Source organism: Carassius gibelio, chromosome A4 (genome assembly GCF_023724105.1).
Source record: "Carassius gibelio isolate Cgi1373 ecotype wild population from Czech Republic chromosome A4, carGib1.2-hapl.c, whole genome shotgun sequence".
NCBI lineage: Eukaryota > Metazoa > Chordata > Actinopteri > Cypriniformes > Cyprinidae > Carassius > Carassius gibelio.
In genome coordinates, this window is record NC_068374.1 from 30,883,374 (window position 1) to 30,900,031 (window position 16,658).

At 36.7% G+C, this 16,658-nt stretch overlaps 1 protein-coding gene across 1 annotated transcript in view; it reads right to left on the reverse strand.

The window, feature by feature from the left end:
* Window positions 1–16,658, reverse strand: part of LOC127976982 (protein O-mannosyl-transferase TMTC1-like) — a 36,623-nt gene that overhangs the window by 9,848 nt on the left and 10,117 nt on the right. The window contains exons 3-9 of the mRNA XM_052581585.1: window positions 15,657–15,730; window positions 14,869–15,045; window positions 7,556–7,637; window positions 7,051–7,154; window positions 5,884–5,962; window positions 5,693–5,803; window positions 2,772–2,893 (exon numbers count right to left, since the gene is read on the reverse strand). Of these exons, the coding sequence (XP_052437545.1) occupies window positions 2,772–2,893; window positions 5,693–5,803; window positions 5,884–5,962; window positions 7,051–7,154; window positions 7,556–7,637; window positions 14,869–15,045; window positions 15,657–15,730 (749 nt within the window). The remainder of the gene's footprint in view (window positions 1–2,771; window positions 2,894–5,692; window positions 5,804–5,883; window positions 5,963–7,050; window positions 7,155–7,555; window positions 7,638–14,868; window positions 15,046–15,656; window positions 15,731–16,658) is intronic.

Sequence of the window (16,658 nt, forward strand, 5' to 3'; positions counted from 1 at the left end):
ATATTAAATAAAACATAATAAATGTATAATAAATATATTTATACACTAATTTAATTATACATACAAATAATAATATAAAACAGTATGTATATTTTTATAATGCTAATATTTTAGATATTGTGTGCATCCATATATAATGAATTAGTCAGTAAATATTCAAAATTACAGAAGAAATGTCAAAGTTTAAGAATCAACTTTTATAAAAACATAAATGATAAATATATTCCAGGAACAAAATATTGCATAAATATAAGAAATTATTACTGTATAAATTATAAAATTACTTAATGTTTTATTTATTACATTTTTTTTTTTTTTAATCGAACACTATTACTAACTATTGCAACCCTCGTATGATCCACCAGGTAAGCGTCAAGACAAAAGCGTTTAAAATTGCAAGCACAAACACAGAATCAGACACATCTGTGAATTGTATTTGTAGACTTGAGTACATATTTGAAGGTAACCATGAGAAGGACAAAACGCCCTTCAATCCTTTAGCCACAGGAAAGGGGGCCGATCAGATTCCACACCTCACACTGTTTATTCTCAGACACTGGTCAAAAACAGCTCAAGTCAAACACAATTACACGAATCTCCCACACAGAGAATATTACTACTTCCTAATATTGAAAAAGATTGTTTAAGGAAAAAGGGAGTTATATCAAATAGCATATTCCCTGGAAATATCGGTTTCTGTTGTTATTCCGTGTTTCTAGGGTTTAATTTGGATTCAATATCCTTCCAATCTCATTTTCTTTCTTTGACTCTCTGCTTCCCTTCCCAGAAAGCGACACCTCCCTTTCCCCATCAACACCCACTCCTCTCAAACAGAACATATGAGGACTCCTGCGGCTTCACACACACTTTCACTGCTTCCCACACACACACTTTTGAAACATGTGGTACATTCACAGATCAAATGAATTTGTCTTGTGAATCTATTTTGAAGACACATCATCTGAACAAGAGTTTCACTGAAGAAGATGTGAGTGTGCTTGTCAATGCATAACTTTGGTTGATAAAATATGCAGCATATTTAGTATTTCTATGCTCTATGATACATTGGTTTCTAGATATGGTTAACTTCCTTCCTTCTATATAAGTCTATAGGATTGTTTTGCATATTTTATCAAAGTCATGATAGGTAAAAATGTATAGCCGGAATGCACTGTAAGTCGCTTTGGATAAAAGCGTCTGCTAAATGCAGAAATGTAAATGTAAATGTAGCATAAAAGATTCATTTCACATTGCTAAAATTAAACTAAGTTTACTACTTTTGCCAAGAGTGCTTACTTTGCAAGAAGAAAAAAAAATATTTTTAAAACATTTTATAAAGAAATTATTATTATTTTGCAATGCAACATTTTTCAAAGCCATTTTCCCTCTTTTAAAGTTACAACGTCTTAATGATGGATTGGTTTCTTTCAAACATGCAGCTTTTCACATCATAAGATGTTAATTGGTGGACTGGAGACATGTGAATTACTTGTGGATAACTGTGATGTTTTCATCAGCTGTTTGGACTCTCATTTTGACGGCACCCATTCACTGCAAAGTGAAAGTGACGTGACATTCAGCCAAGTATGGTAACCCATACTCAGAATTCGTGCTCTGTATTTAACCCATCCAAAGTGCACACACACAGCAGTTAACACATACAAACCGTGAACACACACCCGGAGCAGTGGGCAGCCATTTATGCTTCAGCGCCTGGGGAGCAGTTGGCGGTTCGGTGCCTTGCTCAAGGGCACCTCAGTCGTGGTATTGCCGGCCCGAGACTCGAACCCACAACCCTAGGATTAGGAGTCAAACTCTCTAACCACTGGGCCACGACTCCCCCAAAAGGGATTAATTGGTGAGCAAGTGATGTAATGCAAAATTTCTCCAAATCTGTTCAGATGAAGAAACACCCGAGGGTGAGTAAATGTTTAGCAAATTTACATTTATGGGTGAATTCTTCCTTTAATTGCCTAAAATAAAACAACATCTTTCTTTGTGCAAAAAACAAAAACGAGGTAAAATGACATTTGTGTGCGTTTCACCAAGTTCAAGCAATAGTAACAGTGATGTTCCCTTTATATTTTTGCTCCATAGACAACTAAAATGAACAAGAGCCTGAGAGCAACTCACGTTCCCACTGATGTGTGTGTGGCTGCATGTAATGTATAAATAGTTTGGCCTCTGAGCCACAGTGCCGCCCTCATGTGTCTGATTACTACTGCTGTTAGCACTAACAAAGACAGTGCTACAAATATTTACCCAGCAAGCATAGAGAAGTACCGCCTAAATGCCAAGATAAGTGCCTATCTGATCCTAACACCATTAAACTCACTGAACACAAACTTCTCACTCATAACCAAGCGTACATAGAGATGTAATGCTGTGTGTACTTGTAATTATGTGTGTGTGTGTATGTGGGTGTTTGTCGGGTCACCGCAACACTCTGAGCTTATAAGATTACTAAAATACCTCGCCTTATTGTTCAAATTTCATTTTAATCTTGACAGTTAGGATAAATACACACACACACACACACACTTATAACAGATCAGTGGTGCATTATGGGAAGTAGGGTTCAAGATTATATACTGTTATCAGTGGTGTGTTATCCCTACAGCAGGATGAAGGAGAACGAGGGAGAGAAAAATGGGGGTTGAATTTGTAATGCTTTAGAAAAAAAATAATCTGAAGAACAAGCAATGACTTTTTCTTAGGCCGTCACAATATATTTTTACAGGCACATCCGTTCAAAACACAAGCACACAAACCTGGGCATGTAGAGAACTCTTTCTGCCACCACAAATCCAACGCGGAAGAACAGATTACTGGCTGGGATGAAGGGAAAAATCAGGAACAGCACGCCCACCAACACCTCCTTCCCTTTCATCTTCTACACAAGAGAGAGAAACCAGATGCTGTTTGCTGTCAGAGAAACCAATCACATGCAACAAAAAAAAAAATGCAATGCAAATACTTTGTACCAGCAAATACTCACAATGCAACCAAATACAGCAACATGCAAAAAATACTGACTCTAGGCAATATTTCCACCACTAAAATGCGCTTTTCTACACCGCTATAGAGCTCCCATATCTTTATTTCTGTTATTTGAGTGTGTACCCTTGAAATATGAGCTAGCATTGTTTCAATTGTATAAGTTCATTAAATATGACAGCTGAGGAATGAAGGGTTCATGCAAAGATATGAATTGGTTATGAAATCTAAGCTAGAACAAGAGCGGTTGTGTGTGTTTGTGTGTGGGGGGGGGGGGGGAAACATAACTGTATCACACTTGGTTTACTTTAAATAGGCTGATATGCTAATATAATACGAATAATAAAACCGAAGCAATCGTCTGGAGTTTCACTCTCATATCGACAGACGGAATATGAATGTTTTAATATTGATTTCTGCCTTCAGGTCCATCAGAAACATGAATTAACTTCAGATTCGGCAACAAATGAGCAGACATGCGATGACTGCGTCGAGAAATGAACAAATGCTTGCATAAAAATGTGCTGATAATAATATTCACAGCCACAAATCAGTACTATCGACTTGCTCTCAGGCCTGTGTGTGTCTTTGTGTGTGTTTTGCGTGAGATAATTAGCCTAGTAAACATTCCTGAGGAGACAGATTGAAAAGTCATTAGGGTGAATCGTTGGTACACAGCTGATCGAGGGAAGTCTGCCAAAAGACGTGCATGATGAAGGCGTGGCCAAGAACTGGTCCTGTGTCTATGGGAGTATTTCAGAGACGGGAATATTTCTATAGTTTCTTGTTGTTTAGGTTCAGAAGTGTAAAACAAATGAGATTACTAGCTGCCTGGTTTATATCACCTCAGAAACCAGACCAGACAGTCATATACACAGAGCCTACAAGCTTATGTTTTTCTGGGAAATATTAGAGGGTTAAAGATGGGTCATGGGAATTATGATAGCTTTGGCATTATCCTTTTCTCCAGTTGTCATGGCAGCACAAACAGAGGTCATCTGCAGTCTGTCCCCCAAAATGTCACTGGGCCAAACTCCATTCAGTGGCACTCTATAGACTAACACGTCTCGCTCAGCTCTGCGCTTTCATTCTGCTTCTTCCCCTCTTTCCTTTATTCCCTTTCACCTTGGCTTTTTTCGGTCCTTCAGATCCTTTCCTTGAGTGAAAATTTGTACATTTTGATTGCATGGTTTGAGTATGATTCAAACAGCTTTAATAAAAGCAAGTACATCTGACCGTCTGCACAAACTAGACACATGATCAATGTCATACATTTGCTTGATAAATTTGATTACTGAGACAGTGTTATTATAGTATTATTATATTATCTATACTGTTTTAGTATTTATTAATATGTTGAATTAGCTTTAATATTTAAATGAGTTTATATAGTCAATAACCACACTGTTATTCACAAAAAGTGAATGTTATTATGTTTCAAAATTTAAAAATGTTCAAAATTCTAAAACTGCCAGTTGATTTTTAAATCCCGTGTGGCCTCAGACTTTTGACCTCAGTGTATACAGAACAAGTCCGGACTGGAGGATCATTTCACTTGTGAAACATTCATAAAATATGAAATCTGAGAGTGTTGTCTCTGTATTAACGGAATGAGAAAATCCGTTTTTTTTTTTCCAATATCAAACATTTGCCCACATCTGCACGCTTCAGTAAAAGGAGTTTACTGACATTGTTCTGTCAGCCCGTCTCAGACACACACTATGAATTATTCAGTCAGTAGATATGAGATCTGCTGATCAGGGACTGGAATACTCCCTCTCTTTCTCTTTTATTTTCCCTCTCTCTTAGTTTCTTTGTGTAGTTGGACCAGCCATCCAAAAAATGATTTTCTTTCACAAACTCAAGGACTGGAGTGGAGAAACGTGAACATTTTTAAAAGATCCCTCAAGGACACTGCCAACACGGCGGCAAACAACTAAAAGAGCATTCTGGGGCCCGCCAAACACAGCCTTGACATTCTATTGCAGTTTCTCGAATATTTTCCAAAACAAGCCTGCGAATGTTTTATCAGTGGCTGAAGCTCTCAAGGTCTCGAAACCTTGAATGTTTTGCTATTTTCTTAAATGCACGTAGTGTTTTATTCTTTTTGGGTCATTCGCTGCACAGAAAATAGCAAGAAACAGAACAGCTCTTTGACTGAAATGGTGCTTATAATGATTTGCAAGCAGTGTGTGGGAAACTTTTTTCCAGTTTCTTTAATGCAAGAATCACATTCATATGCCATATGAGAATGATATATGAAGAATTTCACATTCAGCATATGTACCTCACAAAAACTGCAAGATAGGGATGAGCAGAAATAACTGCCTGAAGAACTGAATATTCTGATGAGAAATAAAAAAACTTCTCACTTCATGCACAAGAAGAATGCATGCAATAGCTCACAGCAAACATCTGCTTCACGTGAGCGTTTGCACTAATTTTCACAATCGCTGCTATTTTTCACGGGGTGCTATGTCGCAGAGAATTGCGTTGGGAGCACACGGGAGTGAAGAACGGCAGAACAGCGGGGTGTGAGACAGCATGAGCGAAGGCTTTTATGTTTGTCAAAATGAGAAACCTACATTTGTATGTTTTTTCAGAAATGATGACAGAACGAGTCTGCGGAGACGTGGTTCCTGCGGTTGTCTTGACATGTGGAAATGTGTGTGTGTGTGTGTGTGTGTGCGCTCACCTGTAAGCATGTAACACAGTTCAGGCTCAGCGCCAGCATGACGAGAGCCAAAGTCAGGGAAGCAATATTCCGTCCATCCCACAGAGACTCCACTAAAGGAATGCTGCCCACCTGTCAATCACAACTCAAGCAATCATCAAGCGCTCACTCAGGTGAAGGGACTGCTGTGTGTTTATGTCGATGCTATTTACCTGCCAGTCATAGCAAAGCACTATGGGAGCCAGTAAGAGCCAGGCATTGAAGGCGAGCAAGTAGCAGTATGTAAGAAACCTAAAAAGATAACACAGTACATCTGGTTAAATAATTAAGTTAATAAATATAAAGTTTAATCCTTGTGCTGTACTTGAAATCATTTACCTAATTTGGTGCTCCCTGTCAAAAATGACCAGTGTTATACAATTGCTTATAAATCTCTCATCATACAATATTATCAGCTAATATTGGTATCAAAACTTGGATTCAATTCAGTTGGTTTTGTATTTATTTTAGGAACTGATTGATCATAGGTCTTGTTGATCTGAGCTCATTCATCTCAGCTTTTGAGTGAAATATTGCCAAAGTTATCCATAAATAATGCTTTTTCACTCAAAAACTGAGGTGCATAAGCTCAGACCAATGAGGACTATGAGCTCAGTTGACTATGATGATCAGTTCCAAAAAGACATACAAAACTTGTACTAAAAGAATGAACAAATATTTGGCAATAATATAGCAAAACGAGAAATTTATAAGGGATTTTTTTTTTGTCACACTTTATTTTAAGTTCAAATTCCTAATAACAACAAACCTTGCCTGAGTGTTACTATTGTGTTTTCGATAATTTCCTCCTGACTAACGTTAAATCTAATCTCAAACAAGTCATAACATGGGTATTTTAAGAAACTGTTAAGAACTATTATGCATCCACATAAAATATTAATGATCATTCAGTAATTATAGAAGACAAAGAACAGACATTAAAATACAAATGTCAAAATTTTCCTGCTTTTGTGTACGCTCCAAACTACATCAGACCCCATACTGGTTTTAAATTGCATTTTAGTCCATACCCCCACATTACAAGTAACGCCAGTTACATAATCAGATTACCTTTTTCAAGTTACTAGTAAAGCAATGCATTTACAATTGCCAAAAATGTATCTTTTGTTATTAAAAAACAAAAGTAACATAATGCATTACTTTCCATAAAAAGTAACACAATTAGCTACTGTTAGTTACTTTTATAGAGTTACGCAATATTGTAATCCATTACTTTTAAAAGTAACTTTCCTCAGGACTGGTCTTCAGTGAATGAAAACATATTTCTCTGTAAACTCTTTTTACATTAAAGATGTGTGAGGGATGACAGCCAGACCGACCTGGTGAGTAGATATGGAGAGAAGGATGCTGGATTGTCTTGCTCTGAGAACAGCGGCATGGATCCACCCATCAACCATAAACGGAAAGACATGATGACTGTAACCTGCAGAAAAACACAGTAAAAAAACTTGCTGCAAACTGTGAACAGATGAGGTCACGGGGTTCACGTATGAAAGTATGCTTAAAGAGCACTTTTTAATTGGATGGTTAGGGTTTAATTAATATGGTTAGGGTCATTATTTATTTTTGGTTCATTTTCCTGGAAGAGAAAAACAGTGGATTGTAAATGCGCATATCTGCCAGCTTTTAGTTGGTTGCTAGCATATAGATGAGCTCATAGCTAACAGACATGAATGAAAATCCCAAAAAACTTTGAAAGTATAATCCAGCCCAGATTCTTAACCACTAAATCAAAGCACAGTCTAAGGAATAACAGCTAAATTCAGAAAGTGCCTTACCAAAGGAAGCATTGTGGCATTTGGCAGTAAAAACACAGCTACTTACATGTAACGAGATGACACAAGCGCGTTTGATGAATGGGCTGGAAATTCTGACGAGCTCCTTCAACCTGGAGTGCGACAGGTGCCTGGAACGAAGGCATAACCAGATGTGACAGTCGTTTAACTACTCAACTCTATCAGCTCATTAACTCATTTTCATTCATTACTGACTTAATCAAACCATCAGCAAATTACTTTATGGGTATATTAATCTGTTTACTGCCGCTTTCAATTAATTACCTCTACATCTTGGAAAACAGAGCTGCAAGAAAACAAGTACCATATTTTTCGGACTATAAGTCGCACCTGAGTATAAGTCGCATCAGTCCAAAATTACGTCATGATGAGGAAAAACATATATAAGTCGCACTGGACTAAAGTCGCATTTATTTAGAACCAAGAACCAAGAGAAAACATTACCGTCTCCAGCCGCGAGAGGGCGCTCTATGTTTTCAGTGTAGACTACTGGAGCACTGAGCAACATAGAGCAACATAGAGCGCCCTCTCGCGGCTCTAGATGGTAATGTTTTCTCTTGGTTCATTTCTCTTGGTTCATGTCAAATTAATTTTTAAAAATTAAATCGCACTTGACTAAGTCGCAGGACCAGCCAAACTATGAAAAAAAGTGTGACTTATTGTCCGGAAAACACGGTACAGTATTTTAAAAAATGCAGTCTATCATTTCCCTTTATCGCTATTTCCATTTTCTGGCGTTTTGTCTGGTTACAAGAAAAGGTGAAGATATGGAAAACAGGGAGGGGTTTATACTGAACAATTATTGTTTAATTATTCATTAATTCACATTCCTGTTCTCAATGTGATCATCAGCGGATGTTATTCAAAAATACAAATAGTCTTAATAATGTTTCATAATAATAATGCTCCGAAAACAACTTTTCTGATGACATCATCAAGGCCACCAAGTTTCCACCAATGGAGACGATCCTCGTTTTACTGTGAAAAATTAATTTGTGCATGCTATTTTTCAAAGAAATCAAAACACAACATGTAGATTTCATCAAAATATAAACACATTCTCTGCATCCCAAACAAATTTGCTTTTCTGATGACATCATCAAGGCCATTAATTTTCAATGGAGAAGTTCCCAGTCTCACTGTGAATGACTGATTTGTGAATGTTATTCCATATACATTTTCAAAATATAAAATGTAGATTTCATCACAATATAGCGCATTTTCGGCCTATGAAATGACTTTCCTTATATGATGACATCACCAAGGTATACCAAGTTTCAGCCAATGGGTGCTGGTCATGCTTCAGAAGGGGAGGAGTCTTAAAAATGCTAACTTGCACAGGAATTAAATCCTGTGGACAAAATTAAGTCCTGTCTGACATTTAATCCTCATTAAATATGCTCTTTCTCTCATAAATATTATGGGAATAAAATGAGAAACAAATGCAGTTTCATTTTAAAATGGCTCCGATTTATTAATTTTTGCAACCAAGCATAAATAAACCCCCATTTATGAATATACAAATTAGACGTTAACATCTGCTGTGCCATTAAATGCATTATAGAAACTACGAATAAGATAATTATGGCACGTCTACTCTACTCCTAACAGTACAAATGCAGGCAAACAATCATGTTAATGGAATTGGGAACATTTACTTAGTTAATGTCAGGTCTTTGTGAGGAGTTTGCAATTGATACTCTTATAAATATTTCACTGGTGTAGAGAGAAAAACAAGTGTCATCTTCTGCATTTAATAATAACAAAGCCCACAGGAGACACTCCACCGCCTTTAGTGCAAACACACACACACCCCGAAACGTACATTGAGAGACAGCATGTCTGCAGGCATTACAACGACTATCAGTCGCAATCACACACTCCTCATAGTGTGTGTATGTTTTGTGTGTGTGAGAGAGATTTTGTGCCTCGTGTTCTCCCCAGGGTCATGGGTAGCAGCAAAGGTTTATGGGCACTTTTGAAAATCAAATAAAGCTGCAGAGCCCTCATTCCCCAGAGGGAGCTGTAGATGGAGAAAGGAATCTTTCCTTTGCTGTTCTTTAAGGCTGCAGAGTGTTATCATTCCTACCAGCAGCCCACAGCCCAAGTCACTCTGTTTGAATAAGTCACGCATGTTCTTTTCTGCTGTGTCTCTTAACTTCTTGTTACTACGATGCCTGATTATCTCATAAATATTCCTTGAAGTCTAATAATCAACCTAAAAATTATACATGGCGCTGTCATTGAATGGGATTCAATAAAAATGTTTGTTTTTTACTTTTCTAACATTTTCCAACAGATGTTTAGTAAAAGTAGGTGCTAAATCATTAGAATGATTTCTGTTATGTCATTTTCCTTGAATGAACATTGAATAAGCGAAAAAAAAAAAGATTGCATTTCTTAAAAAAAGAAATCTCATAAAAGATAATAAAATAATAATAAATGAAGATTTATAATAAACATTTTGTTAAAGCTATTTTTTTGGAAATTTGTATTTTAATAATTATAGTTAATAAATGGCTCCAATTTATAAACAATTAAATACAAATTAAAAAATAATATTAAATAAAAATAAATGTTAGAGAAAATCCAACACATTTTACAGACATGTTGAATTTAAACCCACTTAATGTGCTGGTCAAATATATTTTAGAAAATATTTCATATATCCAATAGCTTTTACAACAACATGTGACTCCATTGCTTTAAAAAACATGAAGACAAAAAATATCCTGTATTTGTGAAATGTTGCACATGCATGCCCGTAAACAAATAAACGCTACAAACATCAGATAATCAATATTAAATGTCTTAATAGTGGAAGAAAGGAGCTTTTGCTAGTGGATGTTTGATGTCATGTTTATCTGTGAGGTTTCTGCTGTTTCTGAGGTTATGTGCTCTGTGACTAATGCAGAGAAATAGATGCATGCCTTGTGTTTTTGATCTCGGCAGAACACATGGGATTGTCGAGACACTCAAATGCACAAACATTACTGGCACTGAACATAATTTAAGTGCTGTAGTGAAATGTTCTAGACAACATAATGCATTACTGCAACATGATATATATATATATATATATATATATGTATATATGTATATATATGCATGCAAACTGTATCAAAGATATTACAGTTGGCCAGATGACATTGTCTATCATTTGTGGTTTCTAACTTGCTTCTAGATGGTTGCGGTTAACATTTTCCAGTTAAAATGCTGTTAGAACTGGTAATGTCAGATATAAAACCATGAAAAAAGGGTTTCTTTACATCTTCAAAACCGCAAGGTTGGGACAGAAACTTATTAGCCTGTGGGGAGAGGAATGAGCTTGGGATTGTATGGGAATGTGTATACAGGGGTGTAATGTTTGCAAACAGGATTCAAGGCTCAGTCTGGTATCTCTGTCGCGTGTTTACTAAAGTAATGTGAACCCAAGTGCCAGTCAAGGTTTTTTTCCCTAACTATTTTCCACTCACTGATGAGCCCCTTTGTTCAGCTTTTCACACTCTTGGAGAGTGAAGACCCACCGGACACAGAGTACGTTTTAAGTAGCTGAGACTGTAATTGAAGCAAATGAGGTTGCATAAGAGAGAGAGAGTGAGAGAGTTTGGGTTGAGTCGAGGAGTGCGACTGCTGTTTGTCTCGCCCTGATTGACTCTCTTTGAATGCCAATTACTGCCACAGACGAACACAAGAGCCAAGTTTGCTTTGTGTATTCTTCATCGCTGATCTTTGGCTAGATCATCTGTTTATAATTTGTTTGATACCAGTCAAACAGAAAGTTGTTTTTTAAATGATTAAAGAAGCAAAAAACTAATTTGCTTTTATTTGAGAAGTCTACTGGTATATGATAAATAGACATATTTTGTAACGCAAATTGTCATTTGTGGGCATAAAAAAATTTATGTATGTATGTATATATATAAATATATATATATATATATTAGGGGTGTAACGGTTCACAAAATTCACGGTTCGGTTCGATACGATACACTGATGTCACGGTTCGGTTCGGTTCGGTTCGATACGTTTTAGATACAGCAAAATGTAAAAACATCTCAACTTTTCAGAATGCCGCAAGCGCACCGCGGGTCATGTGACAAGAACCAACCAATCAGCTTCATCCTTTCCCGTAACAACGTTGAGAGCTCAGCCAAGATGAAGGATCAGCTGATCATAGTTGTATATGGATTGCAATTTTGAAATAAATTTAGTAGCAGAGCTACTGCAAGCGATTTTTAGAGCAGGAAATCCATTTATCCTTCGCTGAAATTTCCGCGTCTCATGGAGAGAGCACGTCATTGTTGCTTAGCAAAGACAGACGCCTCATGAGCGAGCCCGAGCGCTTCTGCCCGAGCGCTCTCTTGCCATCACCATTACAGCTTAAAGGGAATCCAAAGTGCACCCAAACACCAGACCTGTTGGTTATTGGAGGATCTTCTCATTTCTAGTCTGTTAAACGCATTGGCTATTTTGCAACGAGCCTTCAGCGCGTACTGAGTGAGCGAGCGCCTGCTGAGTAGCCTAACATAAACATATAAGAGGGTGTTTTTTTCTTCTTCGGGAGTGTCAGGGGCGTTGCCTGTTACGTTGTTTGGGTTATTGGGCTACCTTGTTGAACGCATATCATTATATTTCTATCTCTCTCTTTTTTTTTTTTTTTCAAATATAATTAATTACTCCAACGAACCGTTCGGTATACATAATGCGTACCGCGTACCGAACCGAAAGCGTCGTACCGAACGGTTCAATACGAATACGCGTATCGTTACACCCCTAATATATATATATATATATATATATATATATATATATATATATATATAATGTATGTATATATATGTGTATGTATATATATATATATGTGTATGTATATATATATATATATATATGTGTATGTATATATATATATATATATATATACAGTATTGTTCAAAATAATAGCAGTACAATGTGACTAACCAGAATAATCAAGGTTTTTAGTATATTTTTTATTGCTACGTGGCAAACAAGTTACCAGTAGGTTCAGTAGATTGTCAGAAAACAAACAAGACCCAGCATTCATGATATGCACGCTCTTAAGGCTGTGCAATTGGGCAATTAGTTGAAAGGGGTGTGTTCAAAAAAATAGCAGTGTGGCATTCAATCACTGAGGTCATCAATTTTGTGAAGAAACCGGTGTGAATTAGGTGGCCCCTATTTAAGGATGAAGCCAACACTTGTTGAACATGCATTTGAAAGCTGAGGAAAATGGGTCGTTCAAGACATTGTTCAGAAGAACAGCGTACTTTGATTAAAAAGTTGATTAGAGAGGGGAAAACCTATAAAGAGGTGCAAAAAATGATAGGCTGTTCAGCTAAAATGATCTCCAATGCCTTAAAATGGAGAGCAAAAGCAGAGAGACGTGGAAGAAAACGGAAGACAACCATCAAAATGGATAGAAGAATAACCAGAATGGCAAAGGCTCAGCCAATGATCACCTCCAGGATGATCAAAGACAGTCTGGAGTTACCTGTAAGTACTGTGACAGTTAGAAGACGTCTGTGTGAAGCTAATCTATTTTCAAGAATCCCCCGCAAAGTCCCTCTGTTAAAAAAAAGGCATGTGCAGAAGAGGTTACAATTTGCCAAAGAACACATCAACTGGCCTAAAGAGAAATGGAAGAACATTTTGTGGACTGATGAGAGTAAAATTGTTCTTTTTGGGTCCAAGGGCCACAGGCAGTTTGTGAGACGACCCCCAAACTCTGAATTCAAGCCACAGTACACAGTGAAGACAGTGAAGCATGGAGGTGCAAGCATCATGATATGGGCATGTTTCTCCTACTATGGTGTTGGGCCTATTTATCGCATACCAGGGATCATGGATCAGTTTGCATATGTTAAAATACTTGAAGAGGTCATGTTGCCCTATGCTGAAGAGGACATGCCCTTGAAATGGTTGTTTCAACAAGACAATGACCCAAAACACACTAGTAAACGGGCAAAGTCTTGGTTCCAAACCAACAAAATTAATGTTATGGAGTGGCCAGCCCAATCTCCAGACCTTAATCCAATTGAGAACTTGTGGGGTGATATCAAAAATGCTGTTTCTGAAGCAAAACCAAGAAATGTGAATGAATTGTGGAATGTTGTTAAAGAATCATGGAGTGGAATAACAGCTGAGAGGTGCCACAAGTTGGTTGACTCCATGCCACACAGATGTCAAGCAGTTTTAAAAAACTGTGGTCATACAACTAAATATTAGTTTAGTGATTCACAGGATTGCTAAATCCCAGAAAAAAAAAATGTTTGTACAAAATAGTTTTGAGTTTGTACAGTCAAAGGTAGACACTGCTATTTTTTTGAACACACCCCTTTCAACTAATTGCCCAATTGCACAGCCTTAAGAGTGTGCATATCATGAATGCTGGGTCTTGTTTGTTTTCTGACAATCTACTGAACCTACTGGTAACTTGTTTGCCACGTAGCAATAAAAAATATACTAAAAACCTTGATTATTCTGGTTAGTCACATTGTACTGCTATTATTTTGAACAAAACTGTATATATATATATATATATATATATATATAATGTATGTATATATAATGTATGTATGTATATATATATATATTAAAACTGACATTTTGCACTGTTTTACCTAAATTAACTGAACCTGCCACTGCGTTTTTTGAATGTGAAAGTAATCTAATGGAAAGCATTTTAGAAATGGCTAAATACAAAGTACATGAAATAATTGCAATATTCTTGATGTTATTAAATGTTTTATACAATAGAGAATCATTGTACCTGAGTACCTGAGGACATTGTGTCCACATGAATTAACATGTTTTGATGAGCTAAGCTAATTTCTAGACAGTACATACAACCAAACAATTTCTGTCCAGGGACCGTCAAACTTTAACCTAATGAATTTAATGAGTGTCTGTGCTATGAGATCTGACTGCATGTGTCAGCCCTGGGCTGAAGATTGAAAGCATATGGCAGCTCTGATACTCCAGCCACAGTGGAATCCTCTATAAACATTCCGCTGAAGATTCCCCACATAGACGGAGACAGGGGGCCTTCCTTGAGCCATTTACATGCCATTCATATATACTGCACACCAACAAGAGATTTAAATGCTTGCTATTTCAGATATAAATCAAAGATGACCGACCAAAGACAATTTGAGAATTGTTTGAAAAGTGACCAAATGTGACAGTAATGATGTCATGTTATGCATGCTGACTCTAAAAATTCCAATACAATGACACATAGAGCTTTCCAAAGCCATGCAAGCTGACAATAATCAGCATCCACTAATATTATTATTGCAAAGAAAACACACAAAAACTTACAAGATGAGTGGTTTGCGACAAAGCACCAGGAAATCATATAGGACGCACACACCAAACACCGTAACACCCGTCTCTTTCACCAGCATCGCACAGGTGCCCAACAGCAGACTGAGAGCCAGTGACAAGACAGACACTGTGGGGGGAAACCTGTCTGCCATTCTGCTCGCTGACACACTCCTGAAAGAAAAAGAAAACAAGTGAAAGTCACCATAATTAAAGTACTTTTCAAAAGTTTGGGGCCATTTTTTTTCAAGAAATTAATGCCTCTGTTTATAAGGATGCATTCAATTGATCAAAAGTGACATTAAAGAAAGATTACAAGAGATTTCTATTTCAAATAAATGCTGGTCTTTTGAACTTTATATTCAGTGAAAAAATCAACAACAAAACAAAATGAACAAATTAAGACTGAAAGTTAAGTTTAGAAAGTTAATAGCAGTATATAAAAAAAAAATTAAATTCACATAGTCTGACTACAATTTTGATTCATGGCTCTCTTCACCATACAAAGCAAAATAATATAAATAAATAAATAAATTCAGGACCAAATTTCAGATTTCATGATGTATCACAAGTCAAATAAATTGGATTTTTTTTGGTCTGATTTACAGGTATTTTCGATAATGCTGAAAACATCAATTTAGTAAAGAACCTCAGGTTTCACGTTCACAGGCTCAAGAACTTGTAAATAAAAATGAATGGATACTATGTATTTTTTTTTTGATGATTACAATGAATTCAAAAATTCTTTAATCAATGCCTTACATTTTAATTATTAAATCTGTTACCTAATATAGGAGAGAAACGCCAGGAGGAACAACATACTGGCTAACACATCTGCTCTCCCAACGATCCCAGATACCTGAAACACACAAGTATTACATCATTAAAATCCATGATGTATATATATATATATAGAGAGAGAGAGAGAGAGAGAGAGAGAGAGAGAGAGAGAGAGAGAGAGAGAGAGAGAGAGAGAGAGAGAGATGTGGACTGTGTATATATTGTGCCCTCCATAAGAATTAGGACAAAAAGACAAAATTGCTCTGTTATCTTCATATTCCTATGGGTCGCAGACTCACTGCTGTGATTAAATGCAAGAGATTTGCAATTAAATATTAGCTTTAAAACTTTTACATCTGCTTTAAGTTCAGTTGTCCCAATACTTATGCTCACATCAAATAGGGGGATGACACTCTAAAAGAACTGTCCTTTTTATTTGTTTTATAGTTTTTTCTTTTTCCTTGACAAATGTACAGTAGCATAAAATAGTGATAGTAATTAGTTTAAATGCTTAAAATTTCAACATAATTTAGTCTCTCTCCCAAAATAGTTTGAGTGCTGACGCTCATCTTACATTCTAATTTTATTCACCTTCATTGAGGCATAAAGGGTGGTGTGTAAGAGTGAACTGTGTGAGGAAAAGGTGGATATGTGTAAGTCTGTGTTTGCAATGAGGGAGAGTCACTGCACATTTAATGATGGCTTCTTTTAAGACAAATGGAGGAAAGGGAAATCAAATGAGGGGAGAGAAAGAGCGGGAAGGAGAAAATGAAAAACATGAGTGCAAGAGGGAGAGAGATTTATTTCCCTGGCGCTGTCGGCTCTGTCCTTTTATCTTCCCATCCCCCTAAAAACGTACATCATCCATAAAGTCCTCTTCAATCGGTTTCCTTGCACTTTTTTCCTGCTTGTTTTTCCCAGAGGCACAAATGTTATAATGATCCCACAGTTGACAAACTCCACATTTGGAGGGTTTCTGAAGCCCATCCCCCAGACGTAAAATTCCA